Below are 27,724 nucleotides of genomic sequence, written 5' to 3'. Positions count from 1 at the left end.
TATTTAATTATTTATTTATGTATGTATTTATTTAAATAAAAATATATAAATATTATTAATAATTTATAACAATAATCAGAACACATTATAAAGTATTTTATAATTACTTATATGGTCAAGTATTATAATACTTAACATTTTTTTGTTGCAAGGATCATAGTGTTTTATAATTCCCATTATTGCAATACATTATAATATTTTTATAATGCATTTATAACCCTAACCCATGAAAAGCAAATACTCAAGTAAAGTACAAGTACCTCAAAATTTGTACAGTGCTTGAATAGTTATACTTAGTTACATTCCACCACTGTATTTTCTTAAATACACACACAATAAATATACACACAATATTTTGGAATTTATGATTACGTGTACATAATGAAAACATGTCCCAATTTTATTTTGTTTTGTTTTGTTCTATTTTAATAAACAGTGTCATCTGTTTAGTATATATTACAATTATTTGACATATAACTAATATAACAAAGGTAGTAAAAGTCATGGCACACTATATTTTTGAAGTTATGAATATCTGGCTACATTTTTATCTGTACATAATAAAAACGCATCCTAATTTTATTTTGTTTTGTTTTGTTTTATTTTATTATATTTTAATTAAACACTGTAATGCGTTTACTATATGTTCCAATTATTTGACATATAACTAATATAACAAAGGTAGTAAAAGTCATGGCACAATATATTTTTTGAGTTATGAATATGTGGCTAAATTTTCATCAGTACATAACAATAAAAACGCGTCCTAATTTTATTTTATTTTTTTATTTAATCAATCATTTTGCGTCTAAAATGTTATAATTACCCTCAGACCAAATCGCAAATTATTTTCTTTTCTTTTATTTTATATTTATTTTTTTGTTTGGTTTTGTTTTGTCTTATTTTATTTTATTTTTATTTTAATTAAACACTAACCCGTCCTGTCTGCATCATGTTCTTTTATTTTATTTTATTTTAATTAAACACTCACATGTCCTGTTTGCATCTTGTTGTTTCATTTGATTTGATTTGATTTGATATCTATTTTATTTAGTTTTGTTTTTTTTAGTTTTATTTTATTTTATTTTATTTGTATTAAACACTGACGTGCCCTGTCTGCATCTTGTTGTTTTATTTTATTTTGTTTTGCCTTATTTTAATTAGTTTTATTTTGTTTTATTTTATTTTATTTTATTTTATTTTATTTTATTTTATTTTATTTTATTTTATTTTATTTTATTTTATTTCACTTTATTTTATTTTATTTTATTTTATTTTATTTTATTTTAATTAAACACTGACACTGTTTTATTCAGCAGCTTGTACCCAACCTGCCTCTACATCCGGGTCCCGTCACTCAGCAGCCATCGGGCCCTCCTCTCCTCTCATCATAAAGCTCAGCTTCATCTGAACAGCCGCTAGTTGACTAACGGCAGCGACAGAGAGCTTCAGTCGTCCGGGGTTACTTCAACCGGGCACCACGCACTTATCCAGCCTCAACCGGGGACACGAGTAATACAATAGAAAGGCGTCGAAACCACGTAGAAGAAGTGAGGTTTAATCGAAAGGCAGTTAGTTTAAATCAGTTATTAAACATCGACCGGCTGATCTTTGTTACCAACTCTCCGCGCATACGTAGTGTTAGCTCGCTAAGCTAACTAGGCTAGCTGACTGCGCTAGCTCCAGAGAGAGAAAAGGCCGACGAGCGTCAGTTATTTATAACAGAGAGCGGACTCATCCTGGCATATCACGAACACCTTGACGTCGAAGAAGCGAACATCGAAAGAGGATGGCTCTGAAAAGGATCAACAAGGTGAGATAACGTCAGCTAACTAGCATGCTAACAAGCTAACTAGCATGCTAGCTAGTGGCATTAGCTTGCTTGCTAGCCTCCCACGTTACCGTTATCTGTGTTGAATCCTGTGAAACATGGCAGTGGAACAACTGTTTAAGTTTGTGTGCATGTTGTTGTGTTAATTGTTTGCTGGCCCTTTAGTCTGTGGAACAAACTGCCTCACCACAGTTCGTGAAACTCGTATAATAGTAAGAAGTCATATAAATAAATAATACAATAAGAAATATGTACATCAGATATATACATTATATAACAGTAAGAAGTCATATAAATAAATAATACAATTAGAAATATGTCCATCAGACACATACAGTGTAAATAAGTGAATAAAAAAATAATTTAAAAAAAGTGCTGATAAGTAGGATCTATGAAGTGTGTTAAATCTAATGCAAGAATAATATAAATGAGAATTAAATAAGCATATTTCTTGATATATAGTATAAGTGTAGTATTAATGCCAGAGTATTACAGTTTAATTATTGGCCTTATAGTCTGTTGAACAAACTGCCTCTCCACATCAGATCTACAGAGTCTCACATCTCTTCTCTTTGGCTTTTCAATGTACTTGAATTGTGATTACTATAATTGTCCTTTTTTATAATGCTCATTATAACATATATATTTTACTCATAGATTTTTATCTTGGTCTCTGTCAGTGGATATGTGTGAATTTTATTGTTTGCTCTGTTGACCTGTTTTTATTCTGTCTGTAAAGCACTTTGGTCAGCTCATGTTGTTTTGAATGTGCCATAGAAATAGATTTGACTTGACTTAAGGGTTGAGTGAATCAGTGTTCATGGCACACACGGCTAACAGCTAGCTAAACGTCTGGTCGGCATACAGCTAAGCTATGCTAAGCTATCTAACACGAGTACTTTCGGTTCCAGGTTCAGTGTGTTCGACGAAGTGAGTTGACGGTTATAAAACGAGGCCTCATGAATTGCCCAACACTTTATATACTTTTACACAAACACACTCTTTTGATTGATTATAGGTTGTAGTATCTATCTTTCGACTGAAGCCTTATGTATGTATGTATGTGTGTGTGTATGACTTGGCTAATCGTTTAAACATGTTGTAATAGATGATACTCGGTGTGTTACCAGAACTCATGACTCATATCACTCAGTGGATCTGTGTTAGCCGTCAGAGAGTCGTGTTCATGATACACTGACTTGGTATGTGTGTTTGTGCGGTGCCAATGCACATTAAATCAACAGGGTGTGTTTCTGGCAGCAACAGGAGTAGTTGGAGTAGACTTGACACCTTGAAGTGTTCCCATCGTGGCTGGATTTCTTCACCAGTTTCCTTGGATCTTCTTTCCAAGGAAATCCATAAACTTCGTTGTGAAGTGGTGCGTGTCAGTATGCCGGGGTGGGGCAAGAGAGAGGCCTCCACACCACTCTCTGAAGTAGACCTAAAATTAACAGTAGAGGCTGTAGTAGTATATATAAAGTGCTGAGGTGTCCTGGGGGCCTTCTTTCTTTCCCTGAGCTGGTGCAGAGTTGAACTTGGAGGAGAGAGTGGCAGTAGATAATAACAACACCGGCCTGGAGGGGGTTGTGAAATAAATGAAGCAACTTCTCATGAATCATCTCAGTTGTGACATTTATACCCCAGGATGTTACGTGTTTCTTCAGTCGTACACATTGATTTCAGGTGACATCTCCATTGTTTTGTCTGTGAAGATTAGCCTAATCAATTATTGTCCTAAACTTCTTTTCATTACAGGAGCTTAACGACCTGGCTCGTGACCCTCCAGCACAGTGCTCAGCCGGCCCAGTGGGCGATGACAGTAAGAGTCGATTTTATTTATTTGTTTTTTAAAGCAATCATTTTGCCTGTAAAAATACGAGAAAATAGTGAAAGAATAAAGTTATGACTGCATTGTTTTCTGTCCCAATAACACCCAAAATATTCAGTTTACCATCATGTAAGACAAAGAAAAAACATCACATCTTCACGTTTGGGAAGCTGGACAACATTATTTGTTTTTAAAAAATTACCAAAACAATAAGTCAGTTGTCAAAATAGTTGCTGATTCATTTTCAGTCGACCTTCTAACCGTTTAATTGATAGTTTGGAGGAGGAGGAGGAAACAGCAGAACAATTAAATGCAAAACTGAATGAGCTTTCCAGAGTATTTGAATTTAAGAGAAATTATATTGCATGTTTAAATGAACTCTACCTACATTCATCTGAGCTTTTATATTGCTGAAAATTGGTTATATTAGTCATGAATACCTCCACCATGAAATAGAGTGATGGACCATAGAGTAAAACTAATGCTAATGGCTCCACGATATGTTATCACAATACAATCTTATTGCGATTTTAAACATTTTGCGATAAGATATATTGCAATTTATTACCTTTTTTCAACCACAAATTATAAGTTTGTCAACTTCTGTTTTATCTAATAAGATACAGATTTCAGTCTGTTCATTTCAGAGTTTTCATACACATATCTTGAGGTCAAGGGACCCCTTTTGAAAATGGCCAGTTCTTCAATTTAGTGTTACTTTGGAGCATTATTTAGCGTTCTTCTCGACCAGCTACCAATTGATTCCTTAGGTTTTTTTAGTTTCACATGATACCAGTATCCTCACTCTAGCTACAACCTTTGAAAGACAGAACAGTGTCGGATTGTTAAGAGGTTAATAGTTTGTATAATAAAAGATTAATATTTGACTTACAAATTTGCTGCATCGATTTTATTTTATTTTTTTCCACCCCTATAAAACAGTAAAGTGTATGAACATTTTCTATAAAGGGAAATGGTGTTGCCGGGAAGACAGTTTAGAATCCCAGATCCCGTCAGATCACATACCAGTGTGCTTTGCCTGCTTCCTAACATTTTACTTTCTTTTCTCTGCAGTGTTTCACTGGCAAGCCACAATCATGGGACCTGTAAGTAGATCATTTTATGACATTATTGTTGCTCTCTTTATACTTTAAAGCAAACGTGATGTTGGAATTTGTCACTGAGGTTGTCTCTGGCTGCTTTAAATGTATTCATGCGATAAAGGTTTAAATTTGACTTGATAATGGGAAGCTGTGGACAGGAGCTTTTCAGATTATTCTTTACTGAAATACGTAAATGTCATCCTTGCTTTCAGAGTGACAGTCCATATCAGGGAGGTGTTTTCTTCTTGACAATTCATTTTCCAACAGACTACCCCTTCAAACCACCCAAGGTAAGCTGAATCACACCCGAACCAAGTTTCCCCTTTTTCCTTGCTTTGATACACTAACAATAATTAAAGTTATATTGCCATTTATGTATCAAACACCTAGCTGCTGTGCCCCTCTTGCAACAGACACAAGTCTTGTTTGTAACAATAAAATAATGTATTCACATAATCTATTCACTGTCAGTAACTGGGGTCAAACATTATATATGTGTGTTAAAACTCCTATTTTCATATAACTTACAGAGAAACAACAATAACATGTTTTCTGAAATGAAGCCGAGCCAAGCAGTTTGGCGTCATAAACACATTTTGATTGTTGTCAACCGTCATGAAGTTATACCGGTCTTTCCAGTCGTTGATAGTCATGCCACACGTCAAGTCATGCCACGCGTCACTGCCTTGTGTTTGGGGAATTTGAATTGCGCAACATTGACCTGATATGTGACGCAGCCTTATTTTACTTGTCCTCACTTTCTGTTTTCATTTCTTTTCCAGGTTGCATTTACAACAAGAATTTACCACCCAAATATAAACAGTAACGGCAGTATCTGTCTGGATATTCTCAGATCACAGTGGTCTCCTGCACTTACTATTTCTAAAGGTATGAACCGTCGTAAAGGAACACGATGTACTTGACATCAATCTTGTCTTATTAGAAGACGACATCAGAGTCTGTGATGTTCACCCTCAAAACTGCCAAATTCTTGTCACGTATTCAATGAGCTAATCAGTAAGGTTCACCTGCCAAAAAATATGGAAGGTGATCGCATTTAAACTGTGAAATATGTATGTAATTTTGGCCACAAATATTTTTAATATATTATTCTAAATTTACCAGATTTGATGTTTGTGCTAAACATGTTTTGTTGACACATTTCTAAATTACTGTGACCAATATACAGTGTCGTGTTAATCTCTGTATTGTAGACATTATGTATGTCACACCTTCAATCTACGTTTCTCTGTGTCCCAGAAATGAGGCTAAAATGACTTGCAGATGAGTTCAAATGCATGTTTGTAATTTAATTTGCTCATTTGAAATATTGGTTGACATGTGTATGAATATATATTCTGTTTCTTGTAGTTCTTCTCTCCATTTGCTCACTCCTATGTGACCCGAACCCTGATGACCCATTAGTGCCAGAGATCGCACGAATCTACAAAACAGATAGTTCGAGGTGAGTGTATATATTCTATATATGTGTTTTTAACTGTTCTCTAAATATGAAACTACCTATTTTTTCCCATAAGATGAACAAAGCTCTGCAATGCACACTCAGCTGCCAGTTTATTAGGTACACCTAGCTAAAACGAATGCAATCTAATGGCCAGGGCGCGTGAGCAACACGGCTCGGCTGCATCAGCCGCGTTTCTTCTAGAGATTCGAGGTCTCGTTAATTTTTTTTCGTGTGCCGCGCACGGAAAGTGAAAATGATCTTTTGATCGTATATTGTCATCATACTAGCATTATTGTGACATATTCTACAGATGTAGACATGAAAAAAGTAAATATTTTTAACTCAACACTTCCTCTTTCTGTTTCACTAAAAGACCCCACAAAGCCCCTTTTTTCCCTGTGGACAGAATTCCTTCATTTGTTAACACAAGGCTTTTATTCTGAAATATTTGCAAGACAGTGTTGTGGAAAATGCAGTCACTTGTACGGCTACATAAATTAAAAGAGCACTGGCTTTTAATTGTTTATTATTATTATTATTATTTATTAGTAAGCACACGCTTCTTAAACTTTTTCGGTCTAAAATAAATATAAATGGCATTTAAATGAAATGGCCATTATGAAAGGTGAACTCTATGTAGAAGGAAAGTGCTGACGGTAGCCGCCTATTAGCAGCATCACTGTCGGTGTGGACACCACATGCGTGAGCAAAGCATCAGTTCAGCGAGGTATCCGCCACGCGCTGCTCATGCGTCTAGTTTGACCCGGGGCTGATACAACAGTCCTGTATCATCAGTTTGTGGTGCTGTTAGATTGTATTGCATCATACAGAGAGGTGTTTCTGGTATTAAACCTACCCTCATTGATATAAATGGGGTGGACAACATAATAGAAACAGCTGTCCGCATAATGCAGCATAATTTAACAGCACCACAAACTGCAGCATCCAAAATGACCAAGAAGTTGGATCAACACTTCCCTGAAACACTTCAGACAAAACTTAGCTGGGTGTACCTACTAAACTGGCAACTGATTTGTGTATTTTATGATATGTTATCCACGATAAGCACGACCTTCAGACGCCTAGTTGGTTGAAATGAGATCATCACCTGAGTGTAGTATGTAACCTAGTTTCACTCTGTCAGGTACAATAAACTAGCTCAGGAGTGGACAGCCAAGTATGCCATGCTTTAGGGTAAGATCAAGAGCCAGTGCTGCATCTTGGCTGGTGTTATGGGTTTGGTCTGTTGTTTGTGATGCTCTGGTCTCACATGACATAACTGATTATACAACGTTTACTGTTGCATGAAAATATACTCCAATAAGTATGTTCTCACTGATATGGGAGTAAAAACAAAACTGGGCTTGTTTTTAAAGGTCCAGACACACAAAACCGACATAAAAAAACAAGCAGCAACGAAGGCAGACTGTTGCGTCGCCTGTGTCTTTGCCAACAAGTTGCACTTGAACACACCACAAAGACTACAGACAACTTGCGGTAGTCTGTATTTGTTATTCAAAACCAGAAACGGGAAGTCCGAGGACGGCGCACACAAGCTGTTGTGATACATACATGGAAAAAGCTTCAATCCAGATGGCCATGTCGTTGTGAAAATATCTGTGTATTGGAATGATGAGATGAAGATGAAAAATGAGAAGAGCCTTCTGTAGGTGCCGTCTTGACTTTAGCCGTTTGCTTGCTCATCGGAGTGATCGCTCTCACCGTCATGCTGATTCCACTTGCTGAATTGGCTGAAAAGCCGCCATCACAGGCATACTAGGTCATTGACCAACCGGCCTGGTGTGTCAGGGCCTTAAAGTGGCAATCTCAAAGATTTTTATTTAAATATATGTTTAAGTCGCTATCTAATGCCAAATAAGGTAACACAATGGTGATTGAGCCTATGGCCCACTGCTGAAAGTATTTAATTGCAGTTTTTCTCCATTGCATACACAGAAAAACTGGATCTATGCCCACAATTCTGAAAGCTTAAATCTCATGTACATAGAAATAGATTTGTTTTATTCTGTTTCTATGCTCATGTGTCAACAAAAAGACTCCAGACTGTTCAACTCTGAGCACAATTCAATTGTTTTTGTTCAAATAATAATTCTAAATCAACCAGGACTGAAATCTTAAGGATTGCCACGATAAGGTGTTTCAGTTAGACAATCATCTAAATAGACCGCACAGTACAAATTATTCATATTTTACATAATGCTGACCATTTTCCAACGTGTACCACGTCATACACCTTTTAGTACTTGCGATGGTGATCTGTCACAGTTAATAATGGGTTGCCTTGTATTTTTCAGTTATTGTTGCGTGGTGAGGCAGTCTGTCAGCAGAGACTGTTCTGAAAAATGTTCTTGGTGGTGCATTCGAGGACACGCCGACAGTTGGCTGCCAAAAAGAACTGCATTCATGAGCTATGATGTCTGAAACTGAAGCTTAGCAGACAAACGATAAGGATAATACCAGTTTATTTTGTGTAAAATGGTTCCTGTTTGAGCAGATTATGCACCCTCAAGTGTCAACACACCAAAAGGAGTGTTTTCAACAGTCTGTGCTGACAGCTGCATCACCATGCAATGAAATATAACATTTAAAAAAATTTCTTTGTATGTCCAATGAGTCTTTGCAAGCTCATTTTCTGAAAATACAGACACCAGTGGCTTCCTAGAATGAAATCAATCTAACCATGAATGTTTTGATAAATGGCAAGAATTATATGCTGTTTGTTTTTTTGTCATTAATTTATTTAAGAAAAGGTTGGTAGATGGAAGCAGGTAGACCTTTACATTGCAGCAAATAAAAATCTGAATTAATAAATAAATAAAAAACTAATATAAAAGTGTTCCAGTCAATAATAAAATTTAAATAAATAAAAGGAAAACCTGTTTCATTCACAGGACGTTCTTGGCTATGATTGGAATCTAAACGGGCACTTTGTTGATTTTAATATACGTCTAAAAAGTCTAATTTACCTTTTTACAAATGAGCCTAGATCCAAATCTTCTTTTGTATGAGTCTATATACATTTGTTTTTTTAGGAAAATGTTGCACATTATACCTTTTTTAATTATTGCTTATTGTAACAGTGTTGTAACAGAGACTTTTCTGTGCATGTAAACGTAGCCACTAACTCCAGCATGAAAAGGTTTGATGTTGCAAAACATTTTGTATCCTTACTTGTCAAAGGAATATTTCCCTGTTTCAAATTAAGAAGTATTGTTTTTATGCATGTACTGTAGGGATGTCATGGGGAGGACATTTTCCCACTGCTTAATAAACTTGTGATACCAAATTACACCGGACATTATACAAGAAAAGATGACGCTCAATATCTGCAGAGCGCTTACTTTGGTCTTTAACTGGATGGCTGTGTGTCCGGCCTCCGGTTGAGTTTTCGTTGCAAGGCCGAAGGTTTCAACCAGGCGTCGCTGCGCCGCGCACACCGGCTGTGACCGCCCCATCTTCTCCACACGGCGATTGCCTCATTAATATTATGGTTCCCTATTTGCATTGGGTTTGAATCTGAAATATTGCCAAATAGGTGCTTTTGCTTTTCGCTTTGCCACCAAATCCTCCGCCGTCTTGTCTGTCAACTCTCTCTCTCGCTCTGCGCTGAGACTCCGTACGTTTCACTTTCAGATTATAGTGTCCGTCATCCGATTATGTATTGATAATACGGTACTGATACACTAGTAAATTAATCGTATGCCTTAACACCGACTAAAGCAGCAAGCCTAATTTACTGACACTTTGTTAGGACACCACCTTGGCTTTCCCTGTTTAAAAAGCAATATGCTAAGTGCATGTGCTTTAAGGAATCTTGAATAAAAAGCGAGTGTGCAAATATTGGTAGTTATCAACCGTTTTTATGCCAAACGTGATGTGTTTGCTTGAGTTAATTATTGTCCTTTTTCTCTTTTCAGATACACCAAAATGGCAAAAGACTGGACACAAAAATATGCCATGTGATGCTGTCGTTTGGAAAGCTGGTGGAAAATGTTGTTGCTGGTTCAAACAAAAAAAAAAATATGGGATTCTGTTTTTCTTTTTCACTTTTCTTTTTTCTTTTTTTTTTTTTTTTGGTTAATCAGAGCATTTTACCCCCTCCTTTTTCCACCTGCGCGCTCATAAGAAGATAGTGTTTTCTCTCTCTAGGACACGTGCCAGTTTCTGTGAAGTTTCAACTCCCATTTTTGTGCGGAGTTTTAAAAAAAAAAAAAAAAAATCACCATGGTTCTGAACACTCGGCTTGAGCATGCACCAGAAAGAGTTGGTGATGTTAGTCATTTACTCTGCACACACTTAGTAGAATCTGATGCGACTGGTCTCCTGAACACTATCGGCCTCATGATGATCCAGTTGATTCACTGGCTGGATCCTCTGCGGTTGATATTTAATTAAAGCCGGATTTCACAGAGCACTTATAGAGAAGCGTGTCTTTTCGCCATACCTGTAAATTCTGAATTTTAAAGTTTCAAATTGGTAAAAACTCTGCTGCATTTTATTTGGTCAAATCAGAACTATTTGGGAAACTGGTTAGTGGCTCCTGTATCTGCCTTCTGGACTGGTGTGATGTCAGTATGTTCTTCTAATCTTTAGTATAGGACTCTATTACCTGAGGAAAGAAGTGTATCTTATTCCACTATCAAAGTGTGTGTACAGAGAAGCACAGCAGTATATATCAATGTTAAGGAAACAAAATATAAGAACTTCAATGTTGTATTTTATGCATGTTAATAAAGGTAGGCTATTATATCTGATATGTTTCTGCAAATTTAAGTGGATTGTAAGGCTGAACAGTTGGAAAAATGTGGTTCCCCTCAAAGGCTTTCTATTTCTTTTTCGTTATTTAGAAGCCAGTAGATGAGCTATTAGTTTTATGCCCACTCGAACACTGTCTTCTTGTAGCCCTAAAATATTGACGCAAAGCTAATGGTTGATAATCAACTTGTGGCTCTGTTTCTTTTTTAGTTTCCCTTCAATAAAGTTACTTAAAACCATAAAACGCATCAGGGTGTTGTTTTTTTTTGTTTTTTTTTCATTTAAAGTAAATGTATAAACTAGTGCTGTCAAAGTTAACAAGCTAACATGTTAAGGCAAATTTGTTTTAACGCCACTAATTTCTTTAACACATTAACGCATCTTGCAATTTTTAGGTTGTAGCGACTCAGTTTTAGAGCTGGAGTGAAGAAACTGGTATATGAAACAAAGGATTCCTAAGGAATCCATTGGTACCAACTAGCTAGAAGGAAGCTAAATATTCCAAACTTACACACCATTTTGGTGAGGAAAAACTATCATGGCCAAAGGGGTCCCTTGACCTCTGACCTCCAGATATGTGAATATAAATGGGTTCTATGGGTACCCACGAGTCTCCCCTTTACAGACATGCCCACTTTATGATAATCACATGCAGTTTTGGAGCAAGTCATAGTCAAGTCAACACACTGACACACTGACAGCTGTTGTTGCCTGTTGGGCTGCAGTTTGCCATGTTATGATTTGAGCATATTGTTTTATGCTAAATGCAGTACCTGTGAGGGTTTCTGGACAATATTTATCATTGTTTTGTGTTAAATGATTTCCAATAATAAATATATACATTTACATAAAGCAGCATATTTGTCCACTCCCATGTTGATAAGAGTATTAAATACTTGACAAATCTCCCTTTTAAGGTACATTTTGATCAGATAAAATGTGTGATTAATGCAATTAACTATGGACAATCATGCAATTAATTGCTGTTAAATATTTGAATCGATTGACAGTCCTAATGTAAACATTTGTTTGATACAAGATGTCCATTCTTGGCAGTTGGAGACTGATGCCAATGTCTTTGAAGTCACAGCAAAATCACATTTTTAGTCATATACTGTTTATATGTACAGTATATGCGCAGAGGACGCCATCGCCCACGTCCTACACACCGCCCTGTCCCACCTGGAAGGAAGGGACACCTATGTGAGGATGCTGTTCGTGGATTACAGCTCAGCGTTCAACACCATAGTGCCCTCCAGGCTCGTCAGTAAGCTAAAGGATCTGGGCCTGAACACACCACTGTGTGACTGGATCCTGGACTTCCTGACGGGACGCCCCCAGGTGGTGAGAATCGACAACCTCACCTCGACTTCACTGACTCTAAGCACAGGAGCGCCACAGGGCTGTGTTCTCAGCCCCCTCCTGTACTCCCTCTACACCCACGACTGTGGCAACAAGAGCTTCAAACATCATCGTGAAGTTTGCGGACGACACAGCAGTTGTGGGGTTGATCTCCTTTGGCGACGAGACGGCTTACAGGGAGGAGGTGACCACCCTGGAACAGTGGTGTAAGAACAACCACCTCTCCCTGAACATCTAAAGTCCCTGAGGGTCATTAAGGATACGACACACCCCCACAACAGCCTGTTCTCCCGCCTGCCCTCTGGTAGAAGATACAGGACCCCCAGGACTCACACCAGCAGATTGAGGAACAGTTTTTCCCCCAGGCCATCAGACTTTTAAATCTATAATTCATTCGACACATTCTTACACAAAAATATATCTTATACTCTATATACTGTATATATTCTTAAAACATCTTCTTAATATGCCTGTATATGTTCTTAACATGCCCTTGTATAAAGTATTTCCTTTTATAATTGTAATGTAAATGTAATATAATTTATTATTTTAATGGAGCTTCCCAGCAAAAAGTATTTCACACGTTTGTACCTGTACAACCTGCGTGACAATAAACATCTTGAATCTTGAATATATATACTGTGTATATATATACATATATATGTGTATATACAGTATATATCCATGATTAAATATGGTGTTTCTCACAATAGGCCGTATTATGCTCTTTAAGTTCCAAAAATGTTCAAAACAGATGATTACAGCAGTACAAATACACTACACTATTTAATCTTATCTTTCTTTGAGAGTTAGCACTTCACATTTTACACCACTTATCTGAAGTAAACACACTTTACAGGGTCATTTCAAAAAGGGATCCACCGAGTGGGGGAACTCTCGCGATATGTTTATGGTTAGGTGATGATACAGAATAGTTCGTCGAGTCTCGCGAGGTTTTGTAGATTTCAGATCCGTTTTCACAATTTGCAGGTTATCTTCTAGACACGACCACTTCATATATAACTGTAATTCAAATTCATCCAACAAAAATACTGTAAAACTGTGGCATGATTTTATTAAAGCTCAGAAAAATCTTTTACAAACATTTAAAAAATAATAATTTAAAACCTTTTCGCGGCAATACTCCCGTCACCTGACTGTCACGAGGTGGGTGACGTCACGAACCTGGAAGAGCCTGTTCAGAAAAACAACAACAAAACTAAAATAGTTCACTTTTGAAGAGTATTTCCGTGATTTACCATGCCAGAAACAACAAACTAAGAGCTATGACTCTGTGGGGGAACTGTATTAGTGTTTTATTGTGTTTGTTTTGGGGTCTTTTATCGGTATTTTGTTCATTAACTGTGAGTCTGAACGGTAAATGGAGTCTGTCAAACTCAAACGGTTCAGTGTTGCTGCCTGCTGAAGTACCCGGATGCGTTCATTCAGCTCTACAGCTACAAGGAGACATCCAGGTAGGTCTATATATTACTTTATATGAGGATATATAATGTTCATTCAACTCTACAGATACAAGGAGACATCCAGGTAGGTCTATACTTTACCTTATATGAGGATATATAATGTTCATTCAGCTCTACAGCTACACAAATACATCCAGGTAGGTCTATATATTACTTTATATGAGGATATATAATGTTCATTCAGCTCTACAGCTACACAAATACATCCAGGTAGGTCTATATATTACTTTATATGAGGATATATAATGTTCATTCAACTCTACAGATACAAGGAGACATCCAGGTAGGTCTATATATTACTTTATATGAGGATATATAATGTTCATTCAGCATTACAGCTACAAGGAGACATCCAGGTAGGTCTATATATTACTTTATATGAGGATATATAATGTTCATTTAACTCTACAGATACAATGAGACATCCAGGTAGGTCTATATATTACTTTATATGAGGATATATTACTTTTACATGTAACTTTTCTATGGTGGAATAAAGTACATTTACTCAGGTACTGTACTTAAGGACAATTTTGAGGTACTTTACTTGAGTATTTCCGTTTTATGGTGCTGTAAACTTCACTTTATTTCAGTGAAGTATACAGAAGTACAGAAGTACTCAGATCTTTTACTTAAAGGGAACTCCGCCTCAATTAATAATGTTTTTTTCACGTCCAATCAATATTTATGAATATGAGCTACTCTCTGTCAAAGCCAGAAGCCAGAGAAGTTTGCTGTATATAGTACTGATTCATGTATTAATTTAGGGCTGCAATTAAATATTATTTTCGTTGTCGATTCATTTGTTCATTATTTTCTCGATTAATCGATTAGTTGTTTGGTATAACAGAAATAAAAAAGAAATAAAAAAAGAAATAAAAAAGAAATGCAAAAAGAAATAAATACTTTTAAAAATGAATAAGAAATACATGCAAAAATGAATAAATACATTTAAAAATGAATAAGAAATAAATACATAAATAAAAGGGATATTAAACAGCAAAGTAAATAAATATGGGAATTAATACTAAAAAATAAATAAAGAAGCAAATTAAAACAGGAATATCAATTTATGTCACATTTGATGAATTTATTAATGGCTAAATTTTATCCAACAATTTAAAAACCAGTTTTTTCCAAAGACCTTTTTCCGACTTTATTAAATGTCCATAGAAAAAAAGTCTGAAAAAAGGTCTGAAAAATGTCTGACAAAAAAGTCTGAAAGTTGTCAAAAAAAATGTCAGAAGAAAAAATTTATGACAAAAAAGTCTGAAAAATGTCTGGGAAACACAATCTGAAAAATGTAAAAAAAATATGTCGGAAGAAATAAAGTCTGAAAAAATTCGAAACAAAAATGTCTGACAAAAATGTCAGAAGAAAACATTTATGAAAAAAAAGTCAGAAAAATGTCCAAAATTTTTTTCGGAAGAAATAAAGTCTGAAAAGAAAAGTCCACAGAAAAAAATGTCCATAGAAAAAAAAGTCTGAGAAATGTCTGACGAAAAAGTCTGAAAGATGTAAAAAGATCTGAAAAAAATTAGGATGATCTCCATCTGATGTGAAAGGTGACTTTATGGTGAATTTAGGGACAAAGGGCTTTATGTTTGAGAGATAAATCTTGCCTCAAATGCTTAGGAGGTTATAAAATGGTGAAAAATATGTATCAGTGTTTCCCAAAGCCCAAGATGGCGTCCTCAAATGTCTTGTTTTATCCACAACTCAAAGATATTCAGTTTACTGTCATAGAGGAGTAAAGAAACCAGAAAAATATTCACATTTAAGAAGCTGGAACCAGATAACTTAATTTTTTAAATAATTAATAAAAAATGTTTTTTAAATTAACAGAGAGGAATGAAATCAAATTAAAACTAATTCCTGCAAGCTAAATCCTTTTATGCTTTTCATTTAGGACCCGTATTTCAGGTTCAACGATGTGTCTTATCGGTGGATTGCCTTTGACAACTGGACATACACAACCACATTTACTGCCTCTACCCAGCTGAGGTCAGTATAATGATTTATATTATTTTTTAAAACCATTTTCTGCTCCCTGTTCCTGACTCAGCTGTGTGTTCTCTGTGTTGACAGGGCCAAACAGAAGGTGTTGCTGGTCTTTGACGGCGTTGACACTGTAGCATCGATTTGGCTCAATGGAGCCATTGTCGGGGAGACGGACAACATGTTTTGTAGATATGTATGTTCACTGTTCACGATGCACTGTGTACATTGTCTTTAATGCATCATTTGTTTCAAATACCGTCTCGTTTTTGGTGTGTAGGACTTCCCAGTCAGAGCCTTGCTGAAGGACGGAGATAATGTGCTGAAAGTCAGCTTGTTGTCTCCAGTTGTTTATGCGTCTGAGCGGAGGAAAGCTCATTCTGCCTACAGAGTTCCTCCTGAATGTCCCCCAGATGTCCAGAAGGGGGAATGTCATGTCAATTTCATCAGAAAAGTAAGTACTTCGTCCTGCTATGGAGGACGGAACCTGCCAAAATAAAAAATATACGAGGATGGTTTTGATGCTAAGAAATTAGGATGATCTCCATCTGCTTTGAAAGGTGACTTTATGGTGAATTTAGGGACAAAGGGGCATTATGTTTGAGAGAGAAATCTTGCCATACCTTGTTATGTTGGAAAAATACAGCCAGTAAAATTTCTTTTTTTAATCTTTAGACATCCACCTTTAACTTAGGCACCTATTTTTTTTTTTCTTTGCAATTCCGATTTTCATTATGCAGAATATATTAAAACATTTTTGTTTGCAGTTTTATTCTTACACTTGCCTGCCCTAAACACGACCTTCATCTCACCCCAACCAGCACTTTCTTCCTCATTTTCTGATGTTTGCATTTTAGTAAATTAACTACACATGCAGACCAAAGTCTCACACCTTAAAGAGCACTCACATTTCAACAGTAATCTAAAGTTCAGTCACTCTGTTTTTGGTGAAGGAGCAAAGCTCTTTCAGTTGGGATTGGGGGCCGTCGTTCCCCACGATGGGACTGTGGAAGGGAGTCCGACTGGAAGCGTTCGACATCCTGCAGCTTGTCCAGGTTTCATCTGTTCCTCTACACGGTACGTCTCATCTCATCTTTATCAACAACTTCTTGTTGAGTAAAACCACTAAACAGAACACAAATAATGCAACAGCATCACAAAATGGCCATAAATTTGAATCAACACAGTTTCAACAAAACTGAATATTATAACCCTTCATGAAGGTTTGATTAACTGCAGGGCTGTTGTATTAGACTGCATTAGTTTTAGCTATAGGTGTACCTAATAAACTGAGCATAGATGGGAATTTTCTTTTAAAATGTTGTATAAACATTTCCTCCTAGAGTTGTACGACTGAGAAATATTTTGTCACATTTCCAGAATAAATTAAAAGTTATTGCATCTTTCCATTTTCTCTTTACTTTGTCACCCTAGTGGAATAATTAAATGTGTTTTTCTGTCTTATATAATCTGTTTGTCTATCTAGATTTCAGCCTCTCTCAGTGGAGAGTCCAGGTTGAGCTTCTCGTTGATGCCGTTCAGACAACAAACGGCCAAATCTCGCTCTCCGTAGCCGAGCTGGACTCAGAGCAGATCTTCCAGACACAGTTTCTTCCAGGAAAGACCAAGAACAGCTTCACCTTACACATCAACACGGTACTCGATGCAGTCTGGTCAAACTGTTTTTAGATTTTCAGTTTGAAGTTGGAAAGGAATATTCACCTGTGTCAATAAGGGCCTTCCACAGACGCAGTACAGTGAATTGTTTTGAAAAGGCTGTTAAAATGTATGTTGTTGCAGCAGTCTTCCTTATGAGTGTGTTGTGACTCTCCGTAGTATCTCTGAATTATGTTGAGTAGTAAAAAATTAGTTTCTAAACACTTGTGCTGAAGTTTTGAGAGCTTTTCTTTTTCCTCTAGAGCAGCCAGGTGAAGTTGTGGTGGCCCAACGGACACGGTGACCGACCCGTTTACCACCTCGCTGTCAGAGGCTTTCAGGATGGACTTTTGATCCTGAACACAGAGTCTAAGGTCGGAGGTCACTCACTGTCTCCTCATATGCTATTTAGGCATTTAGCTGATGTATTTATTAGGGCTGCATGATTATGACCAAAAGATCATGATTATTTATCACAATTATTCCTTCATTTTAGGGACACAATATTTGACCGATAATATGATGGAACTGCTTTTTCATTTCTAGCTGCTTAATCTGACATCCAACAAGAGATTAAATTAAACTCATGATGCCTAGAAAGTAACAATTAATTATTGATTTATGCAGCACAAGTTGTTGCGCAGGAAAACAACAAGGCTTTGATGTTGAGATGTAAGTCTATGGAAAAGTATTTTTGGGCCCAATGGCATCACGTGACAGATGTAGAAGTTATAGTACCGCCGTTTGGCCACTGAGGGGCTTGGTCAAAACCCAAGAAAAAAATCTTGATTTTGCTCCACATCGTGCCCCAGAGATGAAACTGAATACATAGATATAGGTGCTTTTCTTACTATTAAAGTTTCTGTGTTTGATGAAAATGTGTCCTGCAGGTGTATTTCCGGACAGTAGAACTTATCCAGGAGCCAGTTGTTGGGTCTCCGGGCCTGAGCTTTTATTTCCGCATCAATGGGAAACCAATTTTTCTGAAAGGCTCCAACTGGATCCCAGCCCACTCCTTCCAGGACCAAGTCACCACTGCTGTGTGAGTTTAGTTTAAATCTCGGAGTCTCCTCTGCGACTTTGTACAGATTTGTTTCTGACTTGGAGTCACAGGACAGGTCTTGTTTGAACTACCAAGTCCGTTGTGAATGTAATAATACTGAAGCTACCTGCTCTCTGTTTGTCCTGCAGCTTGAGGAACTTGTTGCAGTCGGCCGTGGATGCGAGCATGAACGCCCTCAGGGTCTGGGGAGGAGGAGTGTATGAACAGGATCTCTTCTACAGCATCTGTGATGAGATGGGAATCATGGTAACTACCATCATCCTCTAGTGATAGCAATATTACTTGACTTATCAATATTACTATCGCCACAAATGTAAAAAGTATTAAGATAACAATATCATAATGTAGTCAAATCTCAGCCACATTTACTTTTTGACATTAGTTGTAAAACAGGAGACCATCATCAGCATAAAAAGAAATCAAAAGAATATGGACGGACCCTTAGGGCGAGGGAAGTCCAGGAACAACATCATTTTTGCATCAGGAAAGCATGAGGTTTATGGGAAATATACTTCATCCCTAAAATGACCATTTGTATAACAATTACTCACCCCGTGTTTCCTTGAATTCTTGAAGAAAACTTTGACTTCTCGCATGCTTCCAGGGTGAATTTTTAAACAAAGTTGGTCGCCTAAAAAAGGAAGCACAGATGTAAAGTATATTTTCTTCCAATGCTTCCTGCACAAATTGATCTATGTTTACTGTTTTATTGTGTAATAATTGGCTTATGGTCTTTGCACTATTGGGAGTCCTTGTGTTTCTTCCTGCACAGAACATGTTAGTACTGATTTAGTTTGTCTAGTAGCGTGTCTCTGCCCTGTACCACAGCAGATAACCACGTATAAACATGGTATTTTGTTAAGATTCTGATACAAAGGTGTGACAGATATTTCAACAGACCGATGTTGATATACTATAACTAGAACCCATGAACATATTGTATAAAAGATGGACGCTCAAAGTGTTTAGATATGTGTTTCTTTAGGTTTGGCAGGACTTCATGTTTGCCTGTGCTATGTATCCCACTGAGGACGACTTCGTACAGACAGTAAGAGAAGAAGTCATCCAACAGGTGAGCGGCATATTTATTTATTCATTTTAGAAGATGTCATATCTGGAGACTATAAACAACCACATGGAAAGATTAAGAAAAGCAGTAGTTCACATTGAGTGTTTCTATCCTCAGTATGTTAAATCAAAACACATTTTTAGATGGTGAATTAACCAAAACACATTTTAAAATGCACATAAGAACAAGAGTTGCAGCATTTGAAGCTAGTTTAAGCATCCCAAAAGTTTGTTGTTGCATCCTGTTCTGACAGTAAATGTACTCACTTGTGTTTTTACTTGTCAGGTTCAGCGCCTCAAGTCTCATCCTTCCATAATAACTTGGAGCGGGAACAATGAAAATGAAGCTGCTCTGGCTACAGACTGGTTCAACATCCCAGTTTCCCAGAGGCCTACATACCTGAAAGACTACGTGACGCTGTATGTGAAGAACATCAGGGCGATAGTTCAGGAGGTGAGAGTCAAGTTGTCGAGAAGTTGTCAGGATTTATGTTTTTAAAAGATTGCTGATTGTGTGTAATACGCATTATGACGATTTATTTTCAGTGTTTCTTTTTTTTACAATCATATTTAAAGACGGTAAAAACAAAAGGCTATTAAGTGACTGTCTAATATCTGCTTCAGGAGGACCAGAGTCGCCCGTTCCTCGTCTCCAGCCCGACTAACGGGGCTGAGTCGGAGCAGGAGGGTTGGGTGGCGGAGAACCCCTACGACCTTCACTACGGCGACACACACTTCTACAGCTACTTATCGGACTGCTGGGATTGGACGACTTTCCCTCGGACGCGTTTCGCCTCCGAGTACGGCTTCCAGTCGTGGCCTTCCTTCTCCACTCTGCAGCCGGTGACTGAATAAACCTTCCTAGTCATGTTCTGTTTTTAGTGATGGTTTTACCAAGTATCTACAATCTGAGTTGTTCTCTTTAATATTCTGGAGAATTTCGGACAATATTTATTTTACTTTTTGTTTTCTTTTTAACTGATCAAGGACCAAAGATGCCACCATTGTCATATTTCCGACTGCATTGCTAATGGGGGTTTAACTTTAGAAGTTAAAGTTAAAAGTTAAATCCAGTTTTTTCAATTATGCCTGACAACCCCAGGCAAACGGACTGCGGATTAAAAACTGGACTTTCAGCTAACTGGGGTGCATTTACATTTGTTTGAATGTTGATCATTGTCCCGTTTCAAATTAAATTAAATAAAAAAAAAATGAAATTCATTAAAGGGGCAAGGATACATTTTGACGACTACAAGTACTACTGCTCCTAATATTTATACTAATGATGATTGTTGATTGTCGTATTCCACAATGTGGTATAGATTTCTGATCCAGAATAAAATGTAAAAGTTATTTTATAACTCTAAATAATAAAATGAAAACGAAAGATGGTGAAATGATAAATACAAAAACACTAGCTTTACTAACAGGAGTTAAGAGGTAGATGCTGACTTTGTCCGTCACACACACAGAACTCGGTTGAAGTTTTCTTGTTTTTTTAGGTGGTATAAAGTTTCCGTCTGTGTTGTGATGTTTCAGGTTTCCATAAAAGAAGACTGGAGCTACAACAGTAATTTCACTTCCCATCGTCAACACCACGAGAGTGGGAACCAGCAGATGTTACAGCAGGCTGCTTTACACTTCAACCTGCCAAACTCCACCGATCCCTTGAAAAGATTTACAGACACTCTCTACATCACTCAGGTAGGTCACACCAACCACCCATGACCTCACGGGGTCCCTTGACCTCTGACCTCAAGATATGTGAATGAAAATGGGTTCTATGGGTACCCACAAGTCTCCCCTTTACAGACATGCCCACTTTATGATAATCACATGCAGTTTGGGGTTATTTTCTCCTATTCTAAAATGGTGTATTTGAATATTTCTGCATACTGGGGTCCCTAAACAGTCTTGGAATTACATAAATTGGGTATCACTGTAAAGCTGAGACTCTTGTGGATCCAATGAGCTCAACTGTATTCATGTGTGATGATGTTAGTCCCCATAGGAGCTATTTTATTGTAGTGAGACCATTTTTTTAAAAACTTGACCTCACTGTATAAAATAACCTGTGGTGACCTCTAGGATAATCACAGCCTCATTAAACTTTACAGCCACAAACTAGAGACCTAGAGCATTCAGAGGATGGATGGCTTTCCTATGTAGATTGACAATAAGGGGGTTTCTGAGCAGTTTCCAGAACAGAAATGATCGCCATCCAATCCCCGAATAATACAATTCTTGCAGAAATCTCCAAATGTCAAAAGTTTTTGAAACCAAATCACAGAATGGCTTTTTCTATGGTGTTCCTCAAGGTCTTGGTGTCTTAATGTGGTATTTTGGAGGGATTATTGATCATTTTATCAATTCTTGATTGGTAAAAAAGTTAGCATGAAATCTGCGTAACAAATGGTATCAACACAAAAAATGCTGCAACAACTTATAATGTATTTTCTTATTCATGTCCAGGTGATGCAGGCTCAGTGTGTGAAGACACAGACCGAGTTTTATCGGCGAAGTCAGAGTGAGATCATTGAGGGCAAAGGTCGCACTATGGGCGCTCTCTACTGGCAGCTCAACGATGTTTGGCAGGCGCCTTCCTGGTCATCGATCGGTGAGCGAACGCCCACACTTTTATGTTGAACTTGTTTGTATTTTGGACTCCTGCATTAATGTCCTAATGGAAATATATTTATGATGAATATAAATCGTTTGTTGTGTAACAGCTGTGCTTATCATTTATTGGGAATAGAGGTCAGTGTTGTAAAAATAATCATATATCATTTCCTTGTGTGTGCAGAGTTTGGTGGGAAGTGGAAAATGCTGCATTATTTTGCGCAGAACTTTTTCGCCGACGTCCTGCCGGTCGGTTTCGAGGATGGCGACACGCTGTTGATCTACGCCGTCTCAGACCTGAGTCACGACCTGAAGCTCAGGGCAGTGGTATGTTTTCAATCATAAACTCTATACATTATATTCATTGTGCAGGCGCTTTTTGTCCAAACAACTTAAAATAAGTGTATTCAAACTGCATCCCTCTCAAACAAACAACTGAAGCGTATTCAGTGAGACACAATTGCTCACAGTATCTAATGATGTGCACACAATAAAACCAGAATAAGAATAAGAACAATAACAATACTATCCATTAATAGAAAACAGGCATTTAATTAATAGTTTGCCTCACAGTTGAATTGAAAATCTGTTGCATTCATTACTTTTCTCGTTTCCTCCCTGTGTGGTTTATACTAATCTTTTAAAAAAAATATTTTTAAAATCAAATTTAGCTTAAAAAATTAGCTGTATGGCAAAATAAAATAAAGGTGCAACGCAACTTATAAAACTGTTATTATTCCATTTTAGTGAGAAAGTTTCTCATGAATTTAGCAAAAAAATCATATGATTCTAATAAAACAGAAACGTTGGTCAGCCCAACATTTTCAAACATTTGAACATCATTTGAACTCTAAATTTAAACCAATGTTAACAACAGTTTTTTCTCACCACCTCCATTTCAGTAATATTAACTGAATTGAATTGAATTGAATTTTATTTTATTTTATTTTATTTTATTTTATTCTATTTTATTTTATTTTATTTTATTTTATTTTTATTTATTTTTATTTATTTTAATGTGTGGTCATTGGTGTGACACATGGGCTGAAACAAGTCTATTCTTCTGTTGATCAGGTGTCTGTGTACTCCTGGTCTGATCTGGATCCAGTGTGCACCCTGAAGTCGGACCTCCTCCTGGTCCCCGGAGGCAGCGCCGCGGCTATTTTTAAACAGCCAGTCGCCGCCCTGCTGGCAGGATGCGGACGCTGCACCCGCCTCACCTGCATGCTCACCTTCCACCTGGAGGACGACAGCGGCCAGCAGGGTCCCTCCAACCACCACTACCTGAGCTCACCTAAAGACGCTCAGGGACTCCAGACACCCAACATCACGGTAAGACTCCGTGTTAAAAAGAAGTTTTCCTGCTTTTATTAACTTATTTTATACCCAGATTTTAAATAACGCATGGAAACAGTCATTAATTATGATGTGTAGGTGGGTGACACGTTGACAATGATAAAAGAAACGCTTTAGTAAGTTACAGCTGAGTAGATACTGCATGAGTTAGAACAATTTATTTAATATGTTTTATATCTAAACATCATAATAAAACTATGCTATGAGTCTCCTACCTTCCCTGAAGATGAGGCAGAAAAAAATAACTCATCTTTTAACCTGATTGCTTTATAAAAACTAAAACAGAAACAACAACATTACACAATTTGATTCCTAGGACACAAATAAAGCCAGCTTTTCAACGCCAACATTTGTGGTTGTTTAACAATGATGCCAACAACTCCCATGATCCCACGCTACTACTTCACAACGTCATCAAAGTCTTTTGTTGTTGTTGTTGATTGAGAGACCCTGCTACTGATTGCGTCACGTTCATGCTCATGTTCACTCGTTCTAAACAGAGTGTGTGTTTCTCTGCAGGCCGAGGTGAAGCAGGATGATGAGACGGGCTACAGCGTCACCCTCCACTCTGCCTCCGTGGCTCCTTTCGTCTGGCTCGATGTGGGAAACATCTCCGGACGCTTCAGCTCCAACGGCTTCCTGATGGTTTCTAGAAACAGGACAGTCGGTTTTAACGCTTGGCGTCCCACCAACGTCACAGAACTCTCCAGATCGCTCACCATCACGTCTTTAAGGGACGTATATTGAGCTTGTGTACCAGCCAGCCTCCATGTGGAGGTCTACCAGAGGTAACAGACGGGAAAAGTGGGACAGTCTTGTCCCTGTCTGTCACTTTAAAGAGATACTATAACTGAGGTTTGACCCTTGTGAAAGTTTGAGTGTCCGAAAGATATTTTTGGACTGAAGGTGACACTTTGTGCCAACTTTCTAAATGTTTAAACTTGTTTTCGTTTCTTCTCAGAGCAGAAAAGCCTCAGAAAACAGCAGTTAGACCTGAACATTTCCAAATAAAGGAAAGTTAGGAAGGTTTTATCAGCTCTTGACAGTAGGGTGACCAACTACAGTATATTCAGTCACTAGCAGGGAAACTGTCACACATCAGGGCCTTTACATGATCAATAGTTTGCTGTTGCAGACAGACAACATGTAATGTGAACTGGGTTTGATCTTACAGATGATTGTGTGTGCACTGAAATCTATTTTCCATTTGTTTGTTTTGCTGTTTTGCACATTTCTCAGATAATCAACAGGGCAAAGATTCTAATGCTTGACATAATGGATGTTTATTTTATTACTTTCTGTACTGTCCAAAATATGTTCTATATTTGTACTGAATTTAGATACATTTGTAGAGCTTTGTTTTTGACATGAAGGTATTTCATTCTGTTGATCAGTGTTTAAAAAAATCCTAATTGCATCGACTGTGATTCAGTGTTTAAAAAATAAATATGACAAAAATAAAAACGTTTTTTATAAAATCTGATAATATTTCTTATTATTACCCTTAGAGGGGGTGGGGGGGAGGGGGGGGATATGTGTAACAGCTGCACAAGAGACAGGCCGGATAAAGATACAAAAGAATTAGAAAAAAAAAATTAGAAAAGCTATACCATAAATGAACGTTAAACTAAAGCTATATACATATACAAAATAAATACTGGAGAGTATACAATAAGTGCACAAAAACAATACTGTAAACCAAAATAAGAAAACTATATACATTTACCAGGTGGGGGAAGTCTGACAAAAGACGCTACTGATGGATGCTATTATGGGAAAATGTATATATAGATATACATCTATATATACTGTATATATATACTGTGTATATATATTATATATATATATATATATTATATATATAATATATATATTAATATATAATCACTTATAAACCCATTTAAATTCTGTTGTCATGTAAATGATCATTAAAGAGTTTAAAAAACAGTAATAAACATAAATAATTGATGTGCTCACCTCCTGGTCTGCCAGTGGATTCCCTTCAGTTATCGCCTCATATCTTCTGTCTGAGATCAACAGCAGTAAATCACCCAGATTCTCCTCTGAGATTGAATTATTTTGTAATTTTTTAAAATATATATGTATATGTAATCAAGTGGCCGTTTCTCTCTCATATTGTGGTAGGTAGGTAAGGTCACTTGTTTTGGGCTTTTTTGGGGGGAGAGTTGCTTCTTTTGGGCTTGTTTCTATGGACCTGGTTGTGTGTTTCTCTCACGAGATCTGGCAACACTGAGCAGAAGTCTATTTTTCTCTCAGAACACTTGAATTAAAATATGCTGAAAGGTTATTATGGATTTTTTTTATACAGTATATTATATAGGTTTTTTTCATATTTTAATTGTAATTTTCTTCTATACAGCTTTCATTTTAATAGATATATTGCAGACATTTCTATAGTATTTTCTTTTTATTCTAATCTATATTTATGTTTCTTTATTTTTTGTGCTTACTTTTATTTTTAATTTAATTTTCCCTTATTATGTTTATGTACCAATACACCAAAGCAAATTCCTTGTACTCTTTCATGCGTTGACCACCAGCAGCCACCAGGAGGCGACACTAACCTTTAAACACAACTCACATGTTTCATGTTTATGATTTTTTTTGCCCAATTATGCCAAAAACGTTCTGGCTACTGAAGCTTTAACGCATCCTACTTGGACAATTTTGCACATTTCTGCACAAAACTACCATTTTTAAAAACTGCACAGCTCTTACTTTTTGATTCAGATATTGTACATATTTTATAGTTTTTTTTTCATATTTTAATTGTAATTTTCTTCCATACAGCTTTCATTTTAATAGATATATTGTACACATTTCTATGGTATTTTTTTTCATTCTAGTCTATATTTATGTTTCTTTATTTTTTGTACTTACTGTTATTTTTAATTTAATTTCCCCTTATTATGTTATGTACCAATACACCAGGGGTCAGCAACCTTTACTATCAAAAGAGCCATTTTATGCAAAAAAACAAAAAAAATCTGTCTGGAGCCGCAAAACATTTGATCATTGTGATGAAGGTAACACAGTTTATAGTCTAAATATATAGTATATACTGTAAGTGTAATGCAGTGAGGGCCAAAGTGCAAATGTACTACGGAGTATTAGGGCCACATTGAGGGGAAAAAATCTGAGATTTCCAGAATAAAGTCATAATATTACGAGAATAAAGTCGTAATATTAAGAAAATAAAGTCATAACTTTACGAAAAAAAAGTTGTAATATTGTGAGAATAAAGTCATAACTTTATGAGAAAAAAATTAAATAACACGTAAAATTACTACTTTATAATATTCTGACCTTATTCTCGTAATATTACGACTTTATTCTCGAAATCTCAGATTTATTTATTTTCCTCAATGTGGCCCTAATACTCCGTCGTACCGTCGTACCATAGATCTACAACAATGATAAATAAAAAAGTACACAAAAAACAGTTATTCATTTCCACAATTTTTTTTATAAATCCACATGGAGCCACTGGAGAGGAGCTAAAGAGACACATGTGGCTCCAGAGCTGCAGGTTGCTTAGAGACCCCTGTAATACACCAAAGCAAATTCCTTGTGCTCTTTCATGCGTTGACCACCAGCAGCCACCAGGAGGCGTCACTAACCTTTAAACACAACTCACATGTTTCATGTTTATGATTTTTTTTTTCTCCCTCCAGCTGTTTCATAGTTGAAACTAACGGAGTCACAGCTGTAAACTGAGTTATATACTCTGCATGTTTCCTCTATTAACACCATAACCCTGCACACACACACACACACACACACACACACACACTTCCAAGTAGGAGTGTGCATGTGTGTTACTCTCTCTGTGTGTGTGTGTGTGTGTGTGTGTGTGTGTGTGTGTGTGTGTGTGTGTGTGCGTGTGTGTGCATGTGTGTTACTCTCTGTGTGTGTGTGTGTGTGTGTGTGTGTGTGAGCACGTTGCATACCAAGTGAGTCACAAAAGAAAGCTTTGAAACTCAGAGTGCACGCGGTCGGTCGGTCACCTCCATGTTTTCCCTGCTGCATGTCTCTCTGCAGACTGATCTTTGAACCTGGTCTACCTCCAGATAGTCCTGGTCCTGATAGACCAC

General features: G+C 36.9%; 2 protein-coding genes across 4 annotated transcripts; both read left to right on the top strand.

Annotated features, from left to right (window-relative positions):
• Positions 1–1,405: 1,405 nt before the first annotated feature.
• LOC141751999 (ubiquitin-conjugating enzyme E2 D2-like) lies at positions 1,406–11,247 on the top strand. Of its 2 annotated transcripts, XM_074609716.1 has the most exons (8): positions 1,406–1,813; positions 3,587–3,650; positions 4,734–4,765; positions 4,975–5,052; positions 5,545–5,650; positions 6,134–6,227; positions 7,372–7,421; positions 10,166–11,247. In XM_074609716.1, the coding sequence occupies exons 1-7, from the start codon at positions 1,790–1,792 to the stop codon at positions 7,418–7,420; spliced, it is 447 nt and encodes a 148-aa protein (XP_074465817.1). In that variant the 5' UTR covers positions 1,406–1,789; the 3' UTR covers position 7,421; positions 10,166–11,247. The 2 variants fall into 2 exon arrangements, with proteins under 2 accessions (XP_074465817.1, XP_074465818.1); XM_074609717.1 differs by lacking the exon at positions 7,372–7,421 and having other exon boundaries at positions 1,413–1,813.
• A 2,285-nt stretch (positions 11,248–13,532) lies between these two features.
• manba (mannosidase, beta A, lysosomal) lies at positions 13,533–25,087 on the top strand. 2 transcript variants are annotated; one of them, XM_074660557.1, is made up of 17 exons: positions 13,533–13,840; positions 15,759–15,853; positions 15,938–16,043; positions 16,128–16,301; positions 16,801–16,924; positions 17,334–17,503; positions 17,767–17,877; positions 18,394–18,545; positions 18,695–18,812; positions 19,552–19,638; positions 19,921–20,088; positions 20,259–20,477; positions 21,174–21,338; positions 22,107–22,251; positions 22,438–22,580; positions 23,328–23,585; positions 24,129–25,087. In XM_074660557.1, the coding sequence occupies exons 1-17, from the start codon at positions 13,652–13,654 to the stop codon at positions 24,354–24,356; spliced, it is 2,652 nt and encodes an 883-aa protein (XP_074516658.1). In that variant the 5' UTR covers positions 13,533–13,651; the 3' UTR covers positions 24,357–25,087. The 2 variants fall into 2 exon arrangements, with proteins under 2 accessions (XP_074516658.1, XP_074516659.1); XM_074660558.1 differs by lacking the exon at positions 13,533–13,840 and adding an exon at positions 13,883–14,059.
• The last annotated feature ends 2,637 nt before the right edge of the window (positions 25,088–27,724 follow it).

This window comes from Sebastes fasciatus, chromosome 15 (assembly GCF_043250625.1).
Source record: "Sebastes fasciatus isolate fSebFas1 chromosome 15, fSebFas1.pri, whole genome shotgun sequence".
Taxonomy (NCBI): Eukaryota; Metazoa; Chordata; class Actinopteri; order Perciformes; family Sebastidae; genus Sebastes; species Sebastes fasciatus.
The sequence above is the reverse complement of the archived record's forward strand: the minus strand, read 5'-3'. Positions and strand labels throughout refer to the sequence as shown.